At 40.8% G+C, this 26372-nt stretch overlaps 1 protein-coding gene across 3 annotated transcripts in view; it reads left to right on the top strand.

Annotated features, from left to right (window-relative positions):
- HTT (huntingtin) overlaps positions 1–26372 on the top strand; it is a 118699-nt gene that overhangs the window by 15528 nt on the left and 76799 nt on the right. For 2 of the 3 annotated variants that reach the window (XM_008577972.1, XM_008577973.1), the window contains exons 7-24: positions 1223–1427; positions 2655–2702; positions 5654–5734; positions 7385–7725; positions 9762–9885; positions 10122–10240; positions 11078–11189; positions 11439–11576; positions 12357–12515; positions 12608–12705; positions 14318–14457; positions 15613–15676; positions 15906–16006; positions 18489–18635; positions 20587–20707; positions 22270–22346; positions 23362–23513; positions 24636–24838. In XM_008577972.1, coding sequence (XP_008576194.1) covers positions 1223–1427; positions 2655–2702; positions 5654–5734; positions 7385–7725; positions 9762–9885; positions 10122–10240; positions 11078–11189; positions 11439–11576; positions 12357–12515; positions 12608–12705; positions 14318–14457; positions 15613–15676; positions 15906–16006; positions 18489–18635; positions 20587–20707; positions 22270–22346; positions 23362–23513; positions 24636–24838 — 2430 coding nt within the window. The remainder of the gene's footprint in view (positions 1–1222; positions 1428–2654; positions 2703–5653; positions 5735–7384; positions 7726–9761; positions 9886–10121; positions 10241–11077; positions 11190–11438; positions 11577–12356; positions 12516–12607; positions 12706–14317; positions 14458–15612; positions 15677–15905; positions 16007–18488; positions 18636–20586; positions 20708–22269; positions 22347–23361; positions 23514–24635; positions 24839–26372) is intronic. The other variant, XM_008577971.1, reaches the window with a different exon arrangement.

Below are 26372 nucleotides of genomic sequence, written 5' to 3'. Positions count from 1 at the left end.
AAAAAAAAAAAAAAAAAAAAAAAAAAAAAAAAAAAAAAAGGGGGGGGGGGGGCTGGCCCGGTGGCGCACTGCTATAGTGCGCCGCTTGGGAAGCGCAGTGGCGCTCCTGCCGAGGGTTCGGATCCCACATACAGACTGGCCGCTCACTGGCTGAGCGAGGGGGGACGGGAGCAACACCGAGGGTTGCGATCCCGTGGCCGGTCCTGGTCCAGTACGGGCGCAACACTGAGGGTTGCGATCCGTTGCCGGTCACGACAAAAGACAAAAAAAAAAAAAGAAGAAGAAGAACTAAAAACAAATGATTAAAGGTAACTGCCTGAGTGAGACTTTTACTTTTTATCTTATACTCTTCTACACGGATTCTTTTTTTAAATGTATTATTTTTGGGTTGTCAAACTGAGCAATTATAGGATGCCAGTGAAATTTGAATTTCAGATAAAAATGAGTAATTTTGTGGTATAAGTATCGATTACATGGGATATACCGATACAAAGTCATTTGTTACTTATCTGAAATTCACATCTAACTGGTTACCTTATATTTTACTTGGCAACTCTAATTAAAAGGCAAAAGAATAAATTACGTTCATATAATGTTATATGGTATTAAAAACACTAATAAAATTTGACATAATGCCTTTATAATATTTGGCAAGTCTTTCTCAGTGGGGACAATAATTATTAAATATTTTCTGGGTATTAAGTGTGTGTTGAACTGACTCCACCCCAGCCGGCGAGTGTGTTGGGCTTCACATTCCCTTTTCCAGTCACCTGTTTTGGTGAATGGAGATCTTATTTAACATGCTACTGCTCTAGTGGACACATTTTATTTTTAAGGAATTGATATAACAATGAAAAGAGCATGGGAATTTAGAAAACAACATGGAAACTAATGATTACACTGATAGAAATGATAGAGAAATTTTTAGGGGGAAAAATTAAGGCATAAACTGATAAAAAACAAAAAAAGTAAATCCTAGGACACATTTAAAAAACCACGACCAGGGCCAGCCCCATGGTTCACTCGGGAGAGTACGGTGCTGGTAGCACCGAGGCCGCAGGTTCGGATCCTATGTAGGGATGGCCAGTTTGCTCACTGGCTGAGCGTGGTGCGGACGACACTGAGCCAAGGGTTGCGATCCCCTTACCGGTCAAAAAAATAATAATAATAAAATAAAAATAAAAAAACCATGATCAGAACACCTGCGTTTCTGTGTCTCTAGGTTTATGACCTGACCTTGCGTCATACACAGCACCAGGACCACAACGTCGTGACGGGAGCCCTTGAACTCCTGCAGCAGCTCTTTAGGACCCCCCCGCCTGAGCTCCTGCAAGCTCTGACCACGACAGGTGGGATTGGGCAGCTGGCGGTGGCTAAAGATGAGTCCAGTGGCCGAAGTCGTAGTGGGAGTATTGTGGAACTCATAGGTAAGTTATTAGTAAGGTCTGTTCTTATAGTTAACTGTGCAGTAATACTGGTTACTCTGTACTAGTCATAGGCCCTGCACTGTGCCAAGCAATCCACATTTTAATTCCTTGCAAAACTTGTAATGTAGGTATCATCCTTATTTTAAAATATAGTAGCACTAAAGTTTAGAAGTTAGGTGGTAGAATGAGGCCAACATTTAAAGCCCAGGTTCCTGATTCACTCTCCCTGACTTGGCTGCCTCCACGTGGCATTTCAGGTGTTGCAGAATGAAAACATTAGGGCAGACATTTCTGGGATGTCGCAGTAATTTGCCAGAGGTGGTATCTGCAAGTCTTCATAGGGATTTTAGAGTTCCTTTTTGCCCCTGGGTCCTTTTTTCCTGCCCTGAGTTTAGAAAATCCCTTACATTCCCAGCTGTACCCACCACCTTTGCTGTCCAGTTTCTGTTCTTTTTCTCCATTCTCTTGGGGGTTGGGCCTTCATTCCATGATGGGATGCTGCCCTAGAGTTCAGGGGGCCCTGTCTCTAGGCCCAAGAGTTGCGCTTGGGAGCAGGAATAGATGACAGTCCCTGAACTCCAGCCCGTAGACAGGTCTGGCTCGCAGCAGGCTTTTGATAAGCTTTTGCTGACTCTGGGCCTGCCCTAGGCCACTGCGGTGTGGGTGACTGAGTGCAGTGTGTCTATGGTGTGGCCTCTGCTCACAGCTTTGACAAACTAGAGAGAATTTGCCTGGAAGTCTAAATTACTGCCTTGTGTGAACAGAATTGTTTGCCCAAACCATGAGCAGAAAATGTTAATATGCCTGTTCACTGTCCTTTGCACTGAAGAATTCTTTTTTCCATGGAATGCATGTCTTACAAATAACTAGTAGAAATAGTCATTTCTAATGGTTGTTTCTGCTGAAAATTTATACCTGACTATTAGTTGACCAAATGATCTGATATTTCTAATATTTTTAATTTGGCTTTTTAAATGTAATTTATTTTAGTTCTTTTAACATTTTAGGTCATATCTTTAGAACTGTATATTAGAGTGTTAATGTAATTTTCATATTGAAATTCAATTGTTGAACTGTGGTGTTTAGGCATTTCCTATGGAAATACGGAGATGTTCACATTTCCCCTCGTTTTAAAGTTGAATCAAGCTTTTTGAAGATTTTTTAATTTCTTCTAGATTTTAGTAGCTTGTTACTTTACTTTTATCTGTCACTTTCTGTGATTTACAGCTGGAGGGGGTTCCTCATGCAGCCCTGTCCTTTCAAGGAAACAAAAAGGTGATTATTTCAGGAATCAGAGTCTTGTGAAAATTTTAACGATTTTTCTGTATTTCCTTAATGCATTGGATTCTGTGTCTATTATCTCTTCTCCGTAGAGTGATTCTGTGTGTAAATGTTGCTGGAATCTGATAACCAGACCTAAGTAGAGTTCTGTTGGGTGGTTTTAAAAATTGCTTCTGTATCAGAATTGCTTTGTCCTAAATTTTTAATTCTTTAGGTAAGGGGTCAGAAACCTTTTACTGTAAGGGGCCAGAAAATAAATATTTCAGCCTTTTAGTGTCACAGTCTCTTTTGCAGCTATTCAACTCTGTCCTGTGGCAGGAAAGCAACTATAGATGATAAATATGTGAGCTATTGGGAGTGGTTCTATTTTACAAAGGAGACTTACCTTCCCAACGGATTTTGTTTAGTATTAGTTAGGAATATTATTAAGTAGCTTCTTTTGTTTGTTTAATTATTTTAATTTGGGCCTGGTTATCATTTTTCAGCCATATTAACTCTTACTATCAAAGTGTTCTGGTATAATCAGTTTTTGTTAAATCATCGTGTTTCTGTTTTAATCTGATAGTTTGGGTACGCATTATCACTTTGCCATACCAATTATTTTCTTTTCCAGTATGGATTTCCATAAGAAAAATTGCTGTCATTTTCTATTTTGAAATCTTAAAAGACTAATCCTTTTTGTGTTACGCTTTGGGTATTTAATTGAGTGCCTAATGCCTGATACTATTTGCAGGACTGAATGGTATCCTAACAGGAATAACATTGTAGCCTCCACTGAATTAGGTAAACATTTCCTAGAAGAACTTGGAGTCAGTGTTATTTGGACCATCATGTAGTGTGGGATACTCAATTAAGTCTGAGGTTTTAGTGAGACATTGAGATAGTTTAAAAGCCAAAAGGATTCTAGGAAAAGTTAACTTCTACGTTTTTGAATTAGGAGAGATTCTTGAACACATGACTGAGTCACACTGATACTCATTTGTCTCTTACTCACTTTTTCCAGTGACAGTGAAAAAGATGACTGATTCACATTGTTGAGAAGAGTTGTTTTGTATTCTTCTGGCTAGGACATGCGATATATACTCAGTCTTTTTTTTTTTTTTGTCCTTTTTGTGACCAGTAAGGGGATCGCAACCCTTGGCTTGGTGTCACCCGCACTGCGCTCAGCTAGTGAGCACACCGGCCATCCCTATATAGGATCCAAACCCGTGGCGGGAGCGCCACTGTGCTCCTAGTGCCGCACTCTCCCGAGTGCGCCACGGGGCCAGCCCATATATACTCAATCTTTAAAAAAAATTTTTGGGGGGCCGGCCCGGTGGCGCACTGGAGAGTGCGCCACTTGGGAGCGTGGCGGCACTCCCACCAACGGTTCGGATCCCATGTGGAGACCGGTTCCCACTCACTGGTTGAGCGCGGTGCGGGCGCAACACCGAGGGTTGCTATCCCGTTGCCGGTCCCCGGTACGGGCGCGACACTGAGGGTTGCGATCCCGTTACCGGTCAGTAAAACAGACAAAAAGGAAAAAAAAACTTTTCATTTAGAGCTGTGGTTTTCAAACTTTTTTGTTGTAGCTGTGGAATATTTTTTTTCAAGTGAAATCTGGCAACACTGTCCAAGTACAAAAGATAGATAAAAGCAGAGTTGTTGTGTTGGTGTAGGATTTGGGTGAGAGGTGGTGGTGGCCTGGAGTCTTTTCTCCAGGAACAGCCCTGCCCCTGTACTTTTGAGGAACTTACCCTGGGGAGGGCTTTGTGGAATATATTTGCAAACCACTGATTTAGAGGGTAGAAACTGCTTTCATTAAGATCCGATTTTACCATTTTGAAATTTTGTTTCCTTTCTCAACATAAATAACTTGCTCTGTAATAAAGGACTCTTATTTAGTCGATATGTCAAGTTGCTGTGTTAATTTCATCTAGATTTTGGGTTTCCTTTGCTAAGTTTTTTGTGCCTTTATTGTTGCATACTATGAGTTTATAGAAATTATTATACTTCTGACCTCTTCTTTGAAGAAGACCAGCATATTAGAAATTGGAGGGAGATTGTCAATTAATTATGTAGTATCATTTAATGACATTCATATGTAATGTTGCCATAATGATTTAATGAGTCCAGTTAAATCATATTGACTTTTGGTTTCTATAATTTTTTTTTTCCTTTTTGTCTTTTTTCGTGACCGGTAACGGGATCGCAACCCTCGGTGTCGGATCCCACATACAGACCGGCTGCTCACTGGCTGAGCGAGGTGCGGGCGCAACACCGAGGGTTGCGATCCTATTGCTGGTCCCGGTCTGGTACGGGCGTGACACTGAGGGTTGCGATCCGTTGCCGGTCATGAAAAAAGACAAAAAGAAAAAAAAAAAAAGATTAAAGAGTAATGTAAATTATTAAACAGTAGTAATAATCTAAATCAATAAATATTGATAATTATTAAAATATTTTGTGGTGCAGGGCCGGCCCGGTGGCGCACTGCTACAGTGCGCCACTTGGGAGCGTGGTGGCGCTCCCGCCGAGGGTTCGGATCCCACATACAGACCGGTTCCCGCTCACTGGCTGAGCGAGGGGCAGGCGCAGCACCGAGGGTTGCGATCCTGTTGCCGGTCCCGGTCCGGTACGGGGCGACACTGAGGGTTGCGGTCCGTTGCTGGACATGAAAAAAGACAAAAAGCTTTAAAAAAAAATAAATAAATAAAATATTTTGTGGTGCAGTTTGAGTCATTGCTTTTAAATTTTTTATCAATTTTAATAGTGTTTAAAACATAATATCTCTGCATTCCTTGTGTTTAACACTCTAGAGGTATAAAAATACTTATATGTGATGATAACTATATATGAGGGTAAATTAAATATGCTTATGACTTTCAGTTTAGAATGTGCATTTATTTGATTTTTAAAGTCCTTATTTTTAGCAAACTTAAAAGTAATTTTGCTGCATTATTTACTAGGCAAAGTGCTCTTAGGAGAAGAAGAAGCCTTGGACGATGACTCTGAGTCGAGGTCAGACGTCAGCAGCTCAGCCTTTGCAGGTAGTTCTCGTTAGTGGCTGGCACTCCTGCCCCACCCACTGCACCTCCGCAACAGTGCTCCTGGGGGCAGCAGTGCAGCCAGCTTGCCCAAATGATGGATAATTAGGGCTTTTGTTATAATGTTTACTTTGAAATGTGCGTCTGTGTGTGCATATCACATATTTGCTGTTTTTGGTGGTTTAGGCTGTTTTAATGTTAGGTTTATACTCCCTGAGCATGAGTCTTTTTGCATAGGGGATGGTGGGTAGAAAAGTCTCGTGAATTGGAGCAGCAGCAGGAAGCGACCTGGGCTCTCCAGAGCAGGGCTGGTGGGGGGGGGGGCGAGGGCTTTTGCCACACCCCCCTGACATCTGCACCCACCCTGGCAATGACAAGCCACCGCTGGAAGCCCCCTGGTCTCCCTTGTGGGAATGAGGAGGGTGCCACAGTCCTCAATCCCACCCCTTCTCCTTCCTCCATCCCATTTCCTTCCCCTTTCCCCTCTCCCCCTCCCTTCCAACTGCTCTGCAACAACATCATAGAATGTAAAAAATAAATATTAATATAATTGCATTTTCTTTTAAGAAAAAAAGAAAAGTGTCGTGAATTGGATGGTCGTGGTGGAGGGAATGGGATGAGAAATTGGCTATGGATGATTTAACTTGAAAGAATCTTCCTTTGTTTCCATGTAGTTAATTAAATTCTTTGTGTGCTTTATAAAAGATGAGTATTAATTTAAGACACTAATAACTGGATTAAGTAAGGGTGGTTTTGGTAGTATAATCCTATCCAAAAGAATATTTTAAAATAACTGCAAATAAGGATAAAACATGTTAGAAGGAAAATGTGAATAATTCCAGTGGTAATTATTTACTCATTTATTTTACAATATAAAAATAAAAACTTTTTCCTAATTACGAAAATAAAAAGTTAGCACCACAGAAAATCACCACTCCCAGAGTAGCATGAAGCTAAAGTGCTCACCAACCCAGCTGCCCTAGAGGGGCCCGTGCCAGCAGCCTGTACTGGTCTTTTTGTAGTGATTTTCATGTGATGTTTTTTGTTTATAAATGGGAATTTAAAGACTAAAGTACGAAAATGTGGTATAAATTTGTCCCACAGGAAAATAGGACAGTATTAGAGATTTTGAACAGTGCTTGGAAGAGGCAAGCAGCTGTCACAGAGACATGGAATTTACTGTCTTTTCTGACTGCTGCTTGCTTAGAGGACCTGGGCATTTGTTACCACTGATCCTCATGCCCCTGACCTGGCTCCTCTGCATTGCAAACGTCTTTATGTGTTGCTCCAGCTGAGGCTAGAGTAGTGGCTTAAGAATTTGAACTTCAGTTTTTATGGTAAAAAACCATTTGAGAGTAATCATAGCATATAAAAAAAAATGTGCCGATTATCCTTATTTTATTTTATTTTTTGGCAGCTGGCCGGTATGTATCTTTATTAATATGAGTACTGTAGTTAGCAATTTGAATAATGTTTGAAGGAGGCATTGCTCTCCTGCCTTTGACGTTTACTAGTTCTTGTTTTCACTGTATTTCAGGATGTTTTGCAGTTTAAACATCTGATGACAGTGAACTTTTGTTATTTTCAAACCTCTCATTCCCTGTTGAATGGTTTATCTGGTCATTTGGCTAATGAGTGTTTCTGTGTCTTCAGCCTCAGTGAAGGGTGAGATCAGTGGAGAGCTGGCTGCTTCTCCGGGAGTCTCCACTGCTGGGTCTGCGGATCACGACATCATAACTGAGCAGCCACGGTCACAGCACACGTTGCAGGCAGACTCGGTGGATCTGGCTGGCTGTGACTTGTCGAGTGCAGCCACCGATGGGGACGAGGAGGATATCTTGAGCCATAGTTCTAGCCAAATCAGCGCTGTCCCGTCTGACCCTGCCATGGACCTGAACGATGGGACCCAGGCCTCTTCGCCCATCAGCGATAGCTCCCAGACCACCACTGAAGGGCCTGATTCAGCTGTGACCCCTTCAGACAGTTCGGAAATTGTAAGTGGTCAGTGGGGCCTGTAGTCTTTCTGAGTTCTTCCTGGAGGCCCAGACCTGGACCTTCTGCTTATTCTTCTCTTTCTGTCTGACCCACTGATAACAGAGTGGAAGTCACCAGCTCAGTCTGTTGAGGCAGGGCTTGGCCTCGTCTGGTACCTTCACTGTAGGAAACAGCTCAGTGTCTTTCATGTTGGACACGGAGGTCAGAGATCGGATTAGTTGATTATAGTTCATAACTGTAATTTATGACCTTGTTGGGCCCTGGTTAAATAATTATTTTTAAAAAGTCTTAAGGAACCCATTATTAAAAGGTCTGTGGGCTTAATGAAATGTGATTAATAACATTAATACTGTGCATTATTTTGAGCACTTTTTGACTTTTCAAAAACTTTTGCAGCATACCCCATTTTATAGTAGCGTGGATTTAAGTACCTCTAATATCGATGAGTTAGCAGGCAAGGAATGCCTCAAAGATAGTCTACTTAAAAAATTTGGTACCAGTACGTACTGAATTTTATACCCCATTTTAAAAAGTTTTTGCTATTGTTGTAAAATATACATAACATAAAATTTACCATCTTAACCATTTTTAAGTGTACAGTTCAGTGGTATTAAATACGTTTAAGTAATGTCGTGCAACTATCACTACAGTCATCTCCATAACTCTCTTCATCTTGTAAAACTGAAACTGTGTTCATTAAACAATACTTTCCATTCCTCCCTCCCCCAGCCCCTGGCAACCACCTTTCTACTCTGTGTCTCTATTAATTTGACTACTGTAGGGCCCTCGTATAAGTGGAATCATACAATATTTGTGGACTGTATGGTCCCATCTCTGCTGTTATAGTGTGAAAGGAGCCACAGAGAGTATGTAAATGAATGAGCAAGACCGTGTTCCCTTAAAACTTTTTTTATAGAATAGGCAGAGGGCCGGGTTTGGCCCACAGGTTGTAGTTTGCTGCCCATCTTCTGGAGTGTGTGCATGTGTGTACAGGACATAGGATAATCCAGTAATCAAATCAAGTAGATACAAACATAGTCCGATGTTGATAAATGCTGCAGAGAAAAATAAGCCAAGTGGAGGGGAGCAGGAACATCCTTAGGAGAGACAGCTCAGTACGATGGTGAAAGGTTTGGCTGGGGGAGCCTCCCAAGATGAGGATTTTGGCTCTGCTATTTACTAGCTGTGTAATCTGGAGCAGTCATATCCCACTTCTGTCTCAGTTTTCTCATCCATGAAAATGAGGATGTTAGCAGTACTTGTGTCATAAGACTGCTGTGAATATTAAAGGAGGTACTATGTGTAAACACTTAACGATCCTGCGTGTTGTAATAAGGTAGTCAGTAAATGTTGTTTATTATTATGGTGGGACTTGTCATCTTAACCTGTTGAACAGCAAAAAAAATTTTTTATAAACCCTCTGGAGGTAAGGAGTTGGAGGAGAAGTTTGGAATGATTTTTAAAAATTATATTGCAATAGAAATATTTCAGTAATAATTTGCTAGTGGTTTAAGAATCCATTGCTCAGTTGTTCAGGTAAATTACACAGGAGATTTCAAGTGGATGTGAAACATTTTGCGGTGTGCAATCATGACCCAAGCTTATGGCTAAACATGTGAAACACTGCCCAAAATGTAGTGGAGTCAGCCTTAGCAGTTTAGGAGATAACCTGTTGTTAGGTTTTTATCTAAAAGTTGTCCTCATTTCTAACTTACTGTAAAATTTGTTTGTGAAGACAAAGATTTTTGGGGAGCTTTTTCCTTTTATGTATCAATAAGAGAAATTTCTGGATTGGAATTGCTTTAGAATTTTTAGAAAAAATTATAAGTTTTTCATAATGTAGTGATGTGTGATCAGTAAGCTTTTGGCAGTTTCTACACATGCGGTATGTGCATTTGAATAAATGACCTGTGTGTTTTGTATATAAAATATCCTCCATGGTATTTGTAGCTTTGCCTTTACCGCACTGTGTTGGAGGACTTGTCCCTTGGTGATCAAACTTCAGAACCCTCACAGCTCTCCTTGAACCACATAGGTGTTAGATGGTGCTGATAGCCAGTACTCAGGCTCGCAGACTGGACAGCCGCACGATGAAGATGAGGAGGTCGCAGGTCTTCCTCCCGATGAAGCCTCGGAACCTTTTGAAAACTCTTTAGTTGGTACGTTGATTTCAGGTGCACTGCACAATTGTCTTGTGAGCCTTGGACATCTTAATTTTATCTTCGCTTTCAAGAAGAAATCTTTTGATATGTTTGTTTTCTGAATTATAAATAGCAGATGAAGGTGACTGAGGAATGATCATACTTTTTCTTGATCTAAATCCTATACTTTCTGGTTATGTTTGTGTTTTAAATTAGAAACTTGTCATTTAATCTCTATTTCTCTGTTTTTGTAGCCCTTCAACAAGCACATTTGTTGAAAAACATGGGTCATAGCAGGCAGCCTTCTGACAGCAGTATAGATAAATTTGTATCAAGAGATGAAGCTGCTGAACCAGGTGATCAAGGAAACAAGGTGAGGTATTTGGGCATGGGACATCTCAGCATTTCTGAGTTCCTATGAGGTTTTAAAATCACCCTGGCTACTGTCTACTTTATTTTTTGCTTTCTCATCTCTGAGCTTTTTTATTTCCCGTTTGAATCTTGATCTCTTCTCAGGCTTTCTCAAAACTCTTCTCTGCCTGTTCAGGAGCTGCCCAAGCATTGCCTGAGTTCTGCCTCCTTTGAGAGTCCTCCCCAGACAGATCTGTCCTGTTCAGAATGCTGCCTTGTCTGATATTTTGGACCATTCATTTGATGGTTGTGCATGGCCTTGCAACATTTCTTGTTTTTATTCTGTTGAACTGTTTTAAAAATCTCTCTTTATATTGTTTGCCTTTTTACATGTAAGCGTACTGTCTTCCCAGTCAATTTTATTTCATAGTCCCATGAATCAGAATTGCAACCTCAGTTCCTTCCAGGCCCTCATTGTACCTGGCCTACTCCCTCTTGCCTTGGGCTTCCCCCAGACTCTTGCCTTTGCCCAAATAGTTTCTTCTTGTTCTGTGGAAGATGGCTTGTGCTTTACTTCCCTGAACCTTGTCTCAGCTGCCTTCCTATCCAGTGTGCCCTCCCTGCATGCTGAGCTCGTCCCCTGCCACAGTCCTGTCACCCTGTGTCATACTGCCTTTTGTCTGTTTCTTCTGTGCCACGGTCTCTGTGAGGTCAGGCATGTATATGGGCAAAGAGGCATCTCTGTGTCATCAGTACCCAGTATAATTGCTGCTCTAGAAATATTTGTTGAATGAACTAACAAAAGAATGTATGGGTTCTTTGCTTATATGACAAATAAGTGTCAGTTTCTCTGTCTTAGCCTTGCCGTATCAGAGGAGACATAGGGCAGTCCACTGATGATGATTCTGCACCTCTTGTCCATTGTGTCCGCCTTTTATCTGCTTCATTTTTGCTAACTGGGGAAAAAAATGGTAAGTATAGAAGGACAGGTGCAGAGTTGAAGAGAGTAACTTTAGGTTTCAGAGGTCAAGTTGGTGCCCAGTTTTTGTCTTGTTGTTATAACAGAAGGAGTAGAACATGGGGTGAGCTCTGGTTTTCACTGACTGATGGGAGAAGGGAGGAAGGGATGGGACATGTAGTTTACTTGGTCTAGTTTTATGTATTTGAAAGCTAAATGTCTGCTGCTTTGAGGCTGAAGGTGGCCGGTGGTCTCTTTGCAGCGCTGGTTCCAGACAGGGATGTGAGGGTCAGTGTGAAGGCCCTGGCACTCAGCTGTGTTGGAGCAGCTGTGGCCCTTCATCCGGAATCTTTCTTCAGCAAACTGTACAAAGTACCTCTTGACATCACAGAATGCCCTGGTATGTTACAACTTCACAACTTTTTCCTTAGGTTTTATCATTGTTTAGAAAAGGATTTCAAACAGTGCTGGCTGTTGAGTTTTAGAGCAACGTGTTTCGAGTGTGTGTGAACTGTGCGTAGCTCTCCATAAAACACGTAAATATCAATGTTGTTAATTTCATGGACACCCTTTGGATGCTTTGTAGCTGAAACACACAAAAATAGAAATCTGGGACTATAAGAGCCAGTTTACATACATATTATATTTATACCAAAGTATAAATCGTGCACAGGTAAAATTGCTCCGAGTCACACTCAGCCAGGTCAGGTGTTCACATTCAGAGATTGGTGGGAACTGAGACCCGCCGAGGTGACAGCAGACCCGGGTCTCCTGCTGCACACACATGCATTATGTACTAGCAGTGATCCTCCCACTTTCTCTTTCCCTCTCTTTGGGCAAGAGGGCAAACTTGTGCTTTTGAGTTTACATTAGATAAGTGTGTAGTAGTTTGAGTTTTTCTAATCTTTTCTTTGGAATGAAATATCAGAGTTTTGATTATTGTCTGACAACCTGGAATTATAATACAGAAAATCTGTTGTATTGAGGGGATATCAGCAATATGATGAATCTAGAACCCTTAAACCCTGAAACACTTAGGGTTATTGTAGTCAAGTCATTGCTTGATTTGGATGGCCAGCCCCCCACCTCTTTTTCTCTTTCCTGAGAATTAAGCTTTTGTTTTGAGTTAGAAAGTTGAGGGTAGGGAACTGTACGTTGACTGGGCAATTTGTCTCCACAGAGGAGCATTATGTCTCAGACATCTTGAACTACATTGATCACGGGGACCCACAGGTCAGAGGAGCCTCTGCCATTCTCTGTGGGACCCTTATCTCCTCCATCCTCAGTAGGTCCCGCTTCCATGTGGGAGACTGGATGGGCGCCATTAGAACTCGGACAGGTAACATCCAATTTTTCAGTAATGTCTTTTCAATATATCATTCCCAAGTTTAAGTTTACATGAAGATGTTTGTTGCTTGTTCTTTTGGTAAGGAAATACATTTTCTCTGGTGGACTGCATTCCTTTGCTGCGGAAAACTTTGAAGGATGAATCTTCTGTTACTTGCAAGATGGCTTGTACAGCTGTGCGGGTGAGCATAATTTTTCGTGGCAACCATTCTTTTGATTAGTGGACATTTTACCATTGTCACAATAGAATTGAGCTTAACGTGAAATATTTCTACACATTCTAAAGCTATAAACAGTAATAGACATATGTGTATCTATCATTCAGCTTTAGAAAGAAAACATTGCCAATAAAGTTAAACTTAATAAGCTTTAGTTTGTTTTAATTCTCAGAATATTTGTTTGAAATATACCTTTTTCTAAAGGATATTTTTAGAAGTATACCTTGCCATCATTGTGTAAAGTTTGTTGAATAGAAAAAAAATGCCTGTATTAGGCCTATCGAAAGCTGAATTAAATAAAGGGAGCCTTAGGGACTGTTTAATCAGCCTTTGTTTTTTGTATCAGGTGGAATAGCCTCAATTCTTTAAGTGATAGCATGTTGAACCTTTACATGTCCACTGGCCCATAAGTTATGACCAGCCAGTCAACAGTAGTAAAAATTAACCGGTAAAAATCAAAACAAAAACAACCTGTAATTGTCAAATTTGTAAGATAACTCCCCTTTTTAAAATTTCATGGCCTGACAGTATTTTTTCTTTAGTTCCAAATGTTTGCCAAGTGTCAGTCAATTGTGTCTTTTCTTGAGCAGAAGGAGGTGTGTTGTCAGCACTTTGTACGTTGCTGCCTAGAGTCAGCATGCCTCAGTCACATGGGCGATGGTGCCTGTGTGCCAGAGGCTGTAGGGAGGGATACAGTGGAGGTCCTGTCCTGGTCCCTTGTGTATCGCAACACACAGTGACATTCGCAGGGTGATCCTGGGCGGGGTTCCTGTCCTCACCCTGGCTCTGAGATTTATTTCAGGAGTGGTGGGAGGGCTGTGTTGCGTGGTCTCCCTCTTTACCACTGATAAATGTTCGCAAAATTGTTGTTTGGGAGTTGAGGCTATGACATAGGCAGAAGTGAGAGGAAGAAAGTCGGTCATGTGAAAGGGACACATTTACTTTTAAACTTGAATTTGCTGAGATAAAGTATGTATATACCGTAAATATTTCTGAGAGATATGGAAAAAATGCAAGATCGCTGTTGCAGTTAAAAATACAAAACAGGGGGGGCCGGCCCGGTGGCGCACTGGATAGTGCGCCGCTTGGGAAGCGCGGCAGCGCTCCCACCCGAGGGTTCGGATCCCACATACAGACCGGTTCCCGCTCACTGGTTGAGCGAGGCGCGGGAGCAACGCCGAGGGTTGCAATCCCGTTGTCGGTCCCCGGTCCGGTACGGGGGCAACACTGAGGGTTGCGATCCGTTGCCGGACACGGAAAAAAGACAAAAGACCAAAAAAAAAAAAAAAAAAAATAATACAAAACAGGGGCCGGCCCCGTGGCTCACTTGGGAGAGTGTGGTGCTGCTAGCACCGAGGCCGCAGGTTCAGATCCTATATAGGGATGGCCAGTGTGCTCACTGGCTGAGCGTGGCGTGGACGACACCTTGCCAGGAGTTGTGATCCCCTTATTGGTCAAAACAAACAAACAAACACAAAACAGATGTGTGTGTCAGAGTGATGTCCTAAAACCATCAAGATGTGGCTCCTTAGTGAGGCTGAACCTGCTTCCTTCTTCTACGGGCCTTGCTTTTCAGCACTGTGTCATGAGCCTCTGCAGCAGCAGCTACAGCGAGTTAGGCCTGCAGCTGATTGTCGATGTGCTGGCTCTGAGGAATAGTTCCTACTGGCTGGTGAGGACAGAACTTTTGGAAACTCTTGCAGAGATTGACTTTAGGTAAGTTAATCAAGTTCATTAGGTTTAATGAACTAAAGCTCAGAAGTCTGAACAAGAATTGAAAGTCCCGGGGTCACTTGGTTCAATTAGTGATGGTTATCCAGTATCCTGTCCATCAGAAATCTGAGTGGTTTAGGTAGCTGATAGTGATTTTCTCCTGCCCAGTGGTTTTTTGGTAGACTCTGTCCTATACTTAGAATTTTTCTTTTCTTTCTTTCTTTATTTTTTGGCTGGCCGGTACGGTGATCTGAACCCCTTGACCTTGGTGTTATAATACTGTGCTCTAACCAACTAAGCTAACTGGCCAGCCAACTTAGAATTTTTAAATATAGGTAGAGAGTGGATTTTTCTAACAGTCTTAGTCACTTAAGAGTTCTGGGTGGTGGGAATAAAAGAGCTCTGAATTTTTTTTACGTTTGTCTTGAACTTTTAAAAAAAACTTAGCTTATATAAATTCTGCTTGTTTAGAAAGAATGTACTTGTGTTATACTGAACTTAGGTGAGAGAGTTTATTTGTATTTTGTTGTAATTAAAAAGTAACTTTTGATGTGTTGTAACTTTAGTTTTCTAAGAGTAAGTTTTGGTTGGAGATGTTTTCTTTCAATACTATTTTTTAGAAGGGAAATTTACCTTTATTATCCAGGTGTTCTTTTTTAATCTACCCTTCATAGAGACCTTTTGTGTTATTTTATTTAATCCTCAGAACACCTCTGTGAGTCAGGGCTTATTCTCACCTACTCATGGATAGGGACACTGAGCGTGGGTGGGTGAGCAGCTGATCAGTGGGTTGGGGGGACCCCCTCACCTCTACTGCTTTGCAGTCTGCACACCTACTTGTATGGTATGTGTTGGAGCTAATTCTGTGGGGGCACTTAGAGTCTTTTGAAATAGTTTGTTTTGAATAAAAACAATTTAGTGAGTACGATCTTATTGAGTCCGAAAATGTGAGAGGAATGTAAGTTCTATTTATTTAAAACCGTTAATCTTTTTTATCATTTTGAGTAAGTGCTGCCTCTGAGAGCCTTCCCAGGCTCCTGGGTTCTCCTGCCTGAGCAAGCATTCTTCACTGTCACAGCTGCCAGAGCCCTGCAGGTCGGCATTGAGCGTTTGCTGCCTAGCTCAATGATTTCATTGTTAAATGCATTCTTTCGTTAGGCTGGTGAGCTTTTTGGAGGCGAAAGCAGAAAACATGCATCGAGGGGCTCCTCATCATACAGGGGTAAGCCCTAATGTGTTTGTGGGTGGGGCTTTCCTAGCAGTCTGCGATTCCTCTGAATGCATTCGTTGTGTTTTAGATGTACTTCACAGTTCATAGCATGGAAGCTTGTGATTATATGGTATGAATTCAAGACTAGCAATCTTGACTTATTTCTCACTAGCTTCTCAAAATATCTTACATATAGTCTAGTCAAATACAGAGATTGTTCTTGTTATCCTTCTCTCTAAAGCTTTTAAAACTGCAAGACCGGGTGCTCAACAATGTTGTCATCTATTTGCTTGGGGATGAAGACCCCAGGGTGCGACACGTTGCTGCTGCGTCCTTAATGAGGTATTTATCAGTGCTTTATCTCTGCTCACCTTATTGGTTGGAGTACTCATGGTGTGAGAAAGGAGAGAGAGAAGAACTCAAAGGATAGGGGGCAGTATTCCAGAGTCTTTTGAGCTCGTTTTCAGCCATTCTGCTCCTAAGCTATCCAAAAAAAATTATTCATTACCATAAGAGTCTGCAATGATAATTAAAAGAAAAAAACCAACAAAATACCAACCTTCCACTGTAAAAGTAATGTACTTTCATTGTCGGATTTTCGGAATATAGAGAATAGCACGAAAAAGAAAAAAAAAAAAAATCACCTTTAATTTTAACACTTGGAGATAATCATTGTTAACATATTGCTGTATATCCTGTGTATGAGTTTCTTATTCAAAATTGGGTCAAAATGTACATGCAATTTTGTAATCTGATAATTTTCACTTAACATATTATTAGCATTTTCCTTTTATCAAATACTCTTCTAAAACAGGCCATTTTGGGCCGGCCTGGTGGCGCAATGCTGCAGTGCGCCTCTTGGGAAGTGTGGCGGCGCCCCCGCCGAGGGTTCGGATCCCACATACAGACCGGCCGCTCACTGGCTGAGCGAGGTGCGGGAGCAACACCGAGGGTTGCGATTCCGTAGCCGGTCCCGGTCCGGTACGGGTGCGACACTGAGGGTTGCGATCAGTTGCCGGTCACGAAAAAAGACAAAAAGAGTAAAACAGGCCATTTTTTTTTTACTATGTGGTTCTGATGAATTTTTACATAAATATTAATATAATATTAAGTATTCTTTGATTTAAATAATGTTGCAGTGAACATTATTGTGCATAAATGTCTGCATATAATTTTTTTTCTGAAAATTAATTCTTGGAAATTAAGTTACTGGGCCAAGCTTTTCAAATTTTTTAAAAAAAATTTCTAATAGCTTTATTGAGGTACAATTTGTATCCTTTGAAATTTACCCATTTTGAGTGTACAATCCAACGATTTTTAGTAAACTTATTGAGTTGTGTAACTATCACCACAACCCAATGTTAGAACATTTCCATCACCCCAGAGAGGTCCTTTGTGCCCATTTGCAGTAACTGCCAGCCCCAGCCCCAGGCAACTGCTCATCTACTTTCTGTCTCTGGAGATTTCCCTTTTCTGGACATTTTATTTCAGTGGGATCATAGTGTAGATGGACTTTTGCACCTGGCTTCTTTCACTTAGTTTTGAGGTTCATCCATGCTGTAGCATGTATGAGTAGTTTGTTCCTTTTAACCACTGAATAGTATTTCCTTATATGAAGAATACATATTTCATTTATCCATTCATCAGATGGAGGGTATTACTGTGTTCACTTTTTGTTACGGATCATGCTGCTGTGAGTATTTGCCCACAAGGCTTTATGTACATATATGTTTTCACTTTTCTTGAGTAGATACCTAGAAGTGGATTTTCAGTGATTTTTAGTATTCCCGCTACCAGAATAAGATTAGGCCTAATTCTTCTCACTAAAACCAGTATTTCAAAAAAAAGTTAAGAACGTGTCAGTTGTTTAGGCAGAAGTTGGTATTTCTTTTTTTAAATAACTTTTATCTTGTTTTAAAAGTGATATATGTTTACTGAAAAAAAATTAGAGAAAATATAAAAATGAAAATAAAAACCTTTGTAATGAAAATGCTGAAAGAAGACCGAAGTTACATCTGGTATACGTCCTTTTAGTTTTCTTTGTTGTAATTTGCATTTCTTTGATTTCTTGTGAGGTGCACTTTTTCATTTACTTAATGGGTTTGTGTGACTTGCCTGATCAAAGATTTTTGAACTCTACCATTTTCTGCAAATGACAGCAACTTACACCCTAGAAAAAAATTGTATTCGTGACAGACTCTGTGGAGGAGGAGACTTCAGTTAAAGATATGGGGGTTTGCAAATCAGTGAAATAAAATAGTTGTTTCCGCAAGTATGAGTACATTTAGGCAAGATATGTACTGAGTATGGAATGCAGAAATGAGTCCTTCTGCTCCTTCAGGAGCATGTTACCCACATCTTGCTTTTGAGTTCAGTTTAGATTTGTGAGGAGTCTCAGCTGGAGCTGTGCCATCTGGGAGTGGATGGGATGGTTTTGCAGGCAAAATTGCAAACATGCTTAAGGACAGCAGCTGGCATTCAGATCTGCTCCACACACAGTACTCTCTGTGAACAGTGGCTTCATGCTTCTGTTGGTGTTGATCAAATGCTTAGAAAGAGAACTTTCAAGGTTGGTTTTTAATTAAAGCATTTAATTGTGTGTAGAGAAAGGTACTTAATTCTGTGATAGGCAGAAAGAAAGTACAGCACCTAGTTATATCAGAGTGGGCGTGTCGGCCTGAGGTTGGAGATGCTAGCTCTGAAAAAGGGAAGAGGTGTCTGTGGACTACAGGGGTTGAGTCTTAACAACCTTAGGGAGAAGAGTGGTGAATCACAGGTAAGTTTCATATGCTTTCTCATGTAAATCAACTGTACTTTTATCTAGGCTTGTGCCAAAGCTGTTTTATAAATGTGACCAAGGACAGGCTGATCCAGTAGTGGCTGTGGCAAGAGATCAAAGCAGTGTTTACCTGAAACTTCTCATGCACGAGACGCAGCCTCCGTCTCACTTCTCTGTCAGCACAATAACCAGGTATACTGACCCAGCGGTGTCCATGTGCCCTTTCCTGATGCTTTTCTTTTGGCTTTAATTTAAAATGTTTTATTTTCTAGAAAAAAAAGCTTTAGATGTTTGAGTTGGTTATTTTCCTTTGATAGGATATTTATCTTTTTCAAAATTGACCATCTCTGTATTGAGCCCTACCACGGTCACATAATGGTGACATTGTAAATCTTTTAATGAGTTCATTACATTCCACATACTGACAGTTTATTTTTGTGTATGACTCTTGTATATCATCTGAAAACTTGACCATTAAAGATTTTCACTTCATTTGTGTTACCTTTGAAGAAGATGGTATTCTATCACATCCATTGATCTTTAGGTGAGTGGGCTATTGAAGAGTGTTGGTGCTACTTAGGGTTACCCACTAGTTCAGTGATTTGCATTGATTACAACTCACATTTGTGGTGAGAGCTTTTGAACACAGTTCCAAATGGCTACACGTATCCCCTCCTCATCTGATGCTCAGTGAATAGAGTAGAAGTGCTTTAATGATGTCGTAATTTTCTTTAGAATTTTAGTTTGCAGAGATTGCAGAAGTGATAATAAGAGTGCTGTTCTTTTTAGCTGTCTTTTAAATGTTATTTCAAAAATTGGTTTTATACGATACTCTTTTCTGCTGAGTGGCAGTGTTTTTAAAAAACTTGGACTAAATGACTTTAAGCTATTTAGTCACTTGATGCTTTTTTCCTGAATTTGAACTCAGCTTGTCACATTTTGAAGTCATTATTCCTAAATAAATGTCATCTTTTCTCATGTAAAGACTGCTTAAAAAAACACATGGAGATAATTTCTTGGCTGCCTTAATATTTTCATCTCACAGAATTTTAGTTGTTTAACCTCGGAACTGGCATTTTCTGGGCTGGCCCATGGTTCACTTGGAAGAGTGCGGTGCTGATGACACCAAGGCCAAAGGTTCGGCTTCCTGTGTAGGGATGGCCGGTTGGCTCACTTCAGGGAGCGTGGGGCTGACAACACCAGGTCAAGGGTTGGGATCCCCTTACCGGTCATCTTTAAAAAGAAAAACAAACAAACAAACAAACAAAAAAAACTGGCGTTTTCTCTCTTTGAAAAGATGCAGGATAAATATTCCTTTAAGATAAACAGAAACAGTGTAAGAGTATTTCATTATTGAGGAATTTGACAGGCTTAGACCAAATTACTGTTTCTAAATGTCATTTCAGAAGATGAATGTTTAGATGCCAACAGAGATGAGTATAATATTTCATTAAAGGAGTGGTTACTAACTACTACTTTGAAAATTTTCCCGGTTCCAAATTTGAGCTAGCCTCTTAACATTCAGCTGTGTTGACTTGGTTCTTGCATGTTTGCTGTTGAGCTACCTACTCTGTTAGCTTACAAGTGAGAAAAAGTCAGATTCTTCTTAGTTTTGTTGTTTAGTGTCTCTTGGACATGACACTGTGAAGGATGTAAAAGTGAATCAAACGTAACCCTGCGTGGCTTCATTGAAACAGTTGGGGAGTCAGCATTTATGTGTAACTGTAATGGGGGTTAGAAATGGATATGAGGCATGAATGGAATACAGAAAAAATGCCGTGGGAGCTCAGTAGTGGAGAAAGGAATTTGTCATGAAATCAGGAGTAGCTTTACGAAGCATTAACTTTAACTTAAAATTTGAAAAGTGGATGGCTTCCAGCCTGTGGAGATTGTGGTGAGGCTGGGAGGAGAGCAGTAGCTCAGTGCTGCAGCCGAGGTGCTTGGGGCCGACTGGAGGCGGGGCGATGCATTCAGCCCTTTTTACAGAGTAACGTCCAAACTGATTTCCAGTCTTTCTTTAATTTAACAGTCAAGACTGCTTTAACTTCTTTTAGCCTGTAGTCTTAAACTTTTCAATGCCATTTGATCTTTAAAAATATACACTTTAATAGTAGATTTTAAGTCTGTGTATTTTTCTTATTAGAATATATAGAGGCTATAACTTACTCCCAAGCATAACAGATGTCACTATGGAAAACAACCTTTCAAGAGTTGTTGCAGCAGTTTCTCATGAACTAATCACGTCAACCACGCGAGCACTCACAGTAAGTCTCTTTCTCAGTTGGTCTTACGGAAATTAATTTTCAGTAGTTTGTATGGTCAGTTGTGTGGTCATTTAAATGGTGAGATGCTTGTAGTGGAGCTCTTACTTATTTCTGGGGCTTGCTAAGAAATTACGCATCCATGGACAGAATCCTGGCTTATTCTAGCAGGAATGTAAAGAACTGTTTTTTTCGGATTATTAAAGTAATATATACTTTATATATAAAAAAATTCAGCAAATTTAGGAAGATATGAAAATGAAAACTACTGTGATCTGAATTGGTAATGTTATCAGAAGTTTAAAGTACCTCTAATATAATTGACTCACTGACCTTGTAATATGTACTAAGAGGGAAAAATCAGGAATGCCAACAGAGATTTTTGTATAATGTAATTATCTATATGATTTTTTTATGATGCTGAAATTGGAAAAGAACCATAGTATCCAAGAGTGATTAAATTCTGTACATATGGTAGTATATTATAGACCTATTAATATGCTTTGGAGAATTTTTAATGATAATGGAGAGAGATCTGGATTATAATTTTGACTGAAAAAAGGCAGAATACAAAATGTGTGGGAGGGGTGTGTACAGTCAGATCTCATTTAAGAAAAATAGTATTCAAGGGCCAGTTACCTCACTTGGTTAGAGCACAGTGCTGATAACACCAAAGTCAAGGGTTCAAATCCCCGTACCTGCAATCTGTGAAAAAAGAAAAATAATATTCACCTATACACGTTCCTCACATACTCAGAAAAATGACTGGCAGAAAATGGCAGTAAATGAATTTTAGGATTATGGATGATTTTTGTTTCTTTCTTTATATTTTTCACATATTTCCATATTTACTAAAATGAAGAAGTGTAACTTTTATAATCAGAAAAAAGAACATTATACAAAAGTAGTATTAATTTGCTGATTACCAGGTTAAACATTTTCATTTACTTTATGTGACAAAAGAATACTTGAATATTGTAGAAAACTCAGACAATTAAGAGTAGGTGAAGCCTTGTTAAGTAAATAATTGCCTTTCAAATCTAAATATTGTTTGGACTATCAGTAGTATGGTCTTTATTTGATTTGCCCAAGATATCATAAACTTTATTTTTATTGTGGGTACATGTGTCAGACACTGTTCTAGGCTTAGGACAATCAAGCAAACAGGATCCCTGCCCTGGTTCTTGCAGTCTGGTCAGGGAGATTGACAGGAATCAGCTTGCTCCGTAGGACTCATGGGGCAAACCAGGGAGGGGGCAAGAAGAATATTGCAGGGCGAGCGGGGGCCCAGGATGATTACAGTTGGAGGCAGGGGTAGCCGCACAGCTGCTGGCCTCTCTTCACTGAGATATAATCAGCCTTCTCGTTAAACAGGTAGTTCACTTGTCCAGCTGTATCTTGTGAAGTATAAATTTGTACTATGGTAGGACAGATGTGTGGTTTCTATTCACAGATCTCAATTTTCTTTTCATTGTTTGTACTTTTCATGAAGAGTAAAAGGAGGTTTACCTTAATAAAGGCTTTATGGTGTGTGGGTGTGATTGTATTATTCCTCTCTTCTACAGTTTGGATGCTGTGAAGCTTTGTGTCTTCTTTCGACTGCCTTCCCAGTTTGCATCTGGAGTTTAGGTTGGCACTGTGGGTATGTATTTTCCTCATTGTATAGTTGTCTGCAACTACATGATACAGACATAGTTATTAGAATCCCTTTCTTCTTATGTCTTTTATCAATTTGGCTTTTTAGAAAAATACCTGATGGAATATTCATTTCTGCCCTATTAGTTGTGCGAAAACTACTGACTACTGTTGGGAAATACTGAATTAGTTGTAGTTCTAATGAATGCCAAATGCTCTTAAGGTTTTTTGGGAATTTGAGGGTGTGATCTGCAGGCTCATTTAAGGGAATTTTCATATACTGGCAAAAGACTTTTCTAATTTACTTGATTCTTTCCAAAATTATTCACGTGTATTAAAAATTTAGAAACATTTTTTTGCTTGAAATCAAATGTGACCTGGGCATACAAAATTATGATGACCTGCAAAGGTGTAATTTAGGAACTATTGAACTTATATTAGCAGTTTTCATTTAAAAATGATTTTCCTCCAGTAGATGACCCTGCTAGCATCTGGGAAATAATTTCTCAACATATACGGCTTTACGGAGTAAACTTTCATTATGTATACTGATTACAGAGAAAATTTTGGTGACTCACATCACATGTGGAAGTAGATCTGCAGATTTCTTGCGTGTCAGTGTATGGCTGACTAGCGTGTGCTTGAAGTGGAATGCGCTCTCTGGTCTAGAACTATTGCTTTCCTCCTGTCCAGTGACCCTGACTAAGCAACCTCAGTCATGGGCCCAGCACTAGACTTGACTTCTGAGCGACTTTGGTGTCGGAGTGAAATGTGCTAAATCAAGAGTTAAGGAAAGCTAAAAATTCATGAAAATAAACATACAATTCCAATACTTATAATCAGATCTACTACTGATTTCATTTCTCAGATAGTTTTTATGGAGCTGTGATGTACAGGAAAGATGCGAATTGGTTAACAATAATAGAATCATTTTCTGAGCTGGTATAAAATGTATTGTGATATGCCTTCCTCTTGGGTTCTTAAGAGAAAGTAAATTTGACCCTGCAAATGTCTGCTTCCAGAGCTCCCCCGCTGAGTGCCTCAGATGAATCTAGAAAGAGCTGTACTGTCGGGATGGCCACAGTGATTCTTACCCTACTCTCATCAGCTTGGTTCCCATTGGATCTCTCAGCCCATCAAGATGCTCTGATTTTGGCTGGAAACTTGCTTGCAGGTACTGGTACTGAGTTGAAACAGGGACTCTAGGACTTTAGCCTTTGATTTTGTTATGAGGGGTGGGAGTGGCCAGCATATGAAGGAAAAATACTACAAGGCCTTTGCTAGCAATAGCTTGTTCCTTTGGTCCAGATTTCAGACATTACCTGCATGCATCAGTGTGTACTGTTGGCAGATATTCTATGCTGAGCATTTTAAAGTAGCCTATTCCCTGTCTAGCCCCTCAGTTAGCTATGCGTAAATTCATTTGAATTTCATTTTAATGGGTGTCATGTGCCAGGTGCTGTTGCAGGCACCAGGGCTATAAGAAGGTGAACTGTATGAGCTTTGTTCTCAAGTTGGTGGTAGGTTAGTGGGGGATACATGAAAGCAGAAGTACAGCGTCGTCTGCCCAAAGTGCAGTGATCACTCTCCTTCGGGAAGATTTATGGGCTGGCAGGGAAAGGCACGTCAGACATGAAAAATTAGGTGACATTTGGGGAACTGTAAGTAATTTTGGATGTCATGTGAGGATGGGGACAAAATAGAGCATATGGTCAGCGAGGAAGGTGGGGGCCATTGATATTGATTGGGGGAGGGATTTCCAGTGTTCATTAAGGAATCTGGATTTGTTCTGTTTGCTATGGGAAGCCACTGTAGAGTTTCATGAAAGGCACTAGCAGATTAGTATTTTAGCAAGGTCAAGTCAGCTGACTTGATTATGGGCTGGAGGAGGTAGAGATACTCAGGAGGTTAATGTCTAAGGTAAGGCAGGAGATAGAGTCTGAACCAGGACAGTGACTTTGGGATTGTAGGGAAGAGACTGATTGAAAGAGAATGAAGGAGACAGAATCACCGGGCCTTGATCACCAGCTGAACTTCAGTTGTGAGGATCAAGAAGGGGCCTAGGATGACTTCACATCCTGGGAGGGTGTATGGTGGTGACGTTCATGAAATTGGAAACACTGATTTGGGGAGGAAATGTCAATTTCTTGTTGAATTTGAGGTATCAGTTGAGCATGAGATACAGACCTCCAGCAGACTCTCAACATGGATGGGTCCGAATGACTTACATTCTGCAGGCCATTTCTTTTTCCCACACTGTGGAGGTGAGGAGGTAATGTATGTGCCCATATCACAGCCAGTGCCCCCAAATCTCTGAGAAGTCCATGGACCTCAGAAGAAGAAGCCAACCCTGCAGCTACCAAACAAGAGGAGGTCTGGCCAGCCCTGGGTGAGCGGACGCTGGTGCCCATGGTGGAGCAGCTCTTCTCCCACCTGCTGAAGGTGATTAACATCTGCGCCCATGTCTTGGACGATGTGGCTCCTGGGCCAGCGATAAAGGTAACTTCTTACTCAGGGCAGCTGTTTTAACGGTCCCGATGGTTCTGTGGGCTTCCAAAAGTACCCATGTTTAATAATCTGTCCTTCCTTATTCTCTTTTGCTTTAAATGAACAAAGTTGCTCATATTGTGACATTAAATTTAGCTTCAAAATGTCATCTATTTTGTAGCCCTTTTGGTGTTATCAATTACTTGTTGCTCTACTTGGAAAGCACTTTGCTTTATTTTTAGGCTTTCAGCATTTGCCAGGAAAGCTCCGAATTGAAATTTCTGGCTTAAGTACATCATTTGCTCTCTTCTGAAATGTTTTACTATTTTGTGAAGCACAGTTCAATAAAACCAGCTTCAAAACAAATGTTAAACTATTTGTACAATGAATTTAAGATGGTTCAGTTCACTTATAATTGTGTCTGCTTATTTCCTCTCTTCCTGTCTTCCATCTTTTAAAAAAAACTCCCCTCTAATTTCATGTTCCCCTTTAGCTGCCATTCAGTCTCCTCATCATTACAAACTTTCCTGAAGAGTCAGCCTCCCAGCCTTAGCCCCTAGATCTTCCCCTGCTCTGAGAGCAACCTTCTTCCAAGGCTTCTTTGGCCCTGCATGGCCTGGACTCTGTCCACTACTTCTGCCATCTGTTCTGTAACCTCTGCTGGTCTGATTTTCACCACACTCCATAGCAGTGCTCCCTGCCAGGGCCGTGTCTTTCATTCTTGTGGGCACTTCTCTGGTCTTCTTGCCCCCTCTGCGCACCCTCCCTTAGCCCTCCCATCTGGAACACTCTCTCCAGCTGGCTTCTGTGTGGCCTCTGTGTTTCCTCCGACCCCCTTGCTGCTCCCCAGTCACTCTCCTGGTTTAATCTTTCTTGCCCCTCCTTCCCCCAGAAGGGTTTCTAGGCCCTGGGTCGTATTCTCTCTGTACACTCTCTGGGCCAGTGCTGTCCAGTAGAGCTTTCTGCAGCAATGGAAATATTCCGTATCTGCACCAGCAAGGACAGTAGCCACATGTGGCTGTTGAGCCCTTGAAGCAGGGCTGGTGTGACTGAGCAGCGGAACTTCTAATTTATTTAATTTTCATTAAATTTAAATGTAAATAGCCACCTGTGGCTAGTGGCTCCAGTATTGGGCAGGGCAGCTCAAGCGAGTCAGGGCTGCTCTAATGTCTTCAGTCCCTAAACATCACGGACCTCAGGCCTGTCTTTGGAGCTGCAACCTGGTGTGAGCAGCTGCCACATGATGCTTCTCTTTGGCTGATTCATACATATGTCAATCACTGTCGTCTAAAACTGAACTTCCCGTCATCCTCCCTTCTGTGCCATGTCCTCCACTTCATATTTTATCAAGCTAGAGATGGGAATCATCCCAGCTCTTCATTTTTGCTCACCAAGTCCTTTGTTTTCCCTACTAAGTACCTTTCAAAAATATATATACATATACATGTGCACGTACACATATGCCAACATGAACATATACACCTACATGTACACATTCATATACGTACACACATGCACATTCACATATGTACACGTACTTTCACAT

This window comes from Galeopterus variegatus, unplaced genomic scaffold (assembly GCF_000696425.1).
Source record: "Galeopterus variegatus unplaced genomic scaffold, G_variegatus-3.0.2 Scaffold1613, whole genome shotgun sequence".
In the NCBI taxonomy this organism is placed as follows: Eukaryota; Metazoa; Chordata; class Mammalia; order Dermoptera; family Cynocephalidae; genus Galeopterus; species Galeopterus variegatus.
This window is presented reverse-complemented; position numbering and strand designations above follow the sequence as displayed.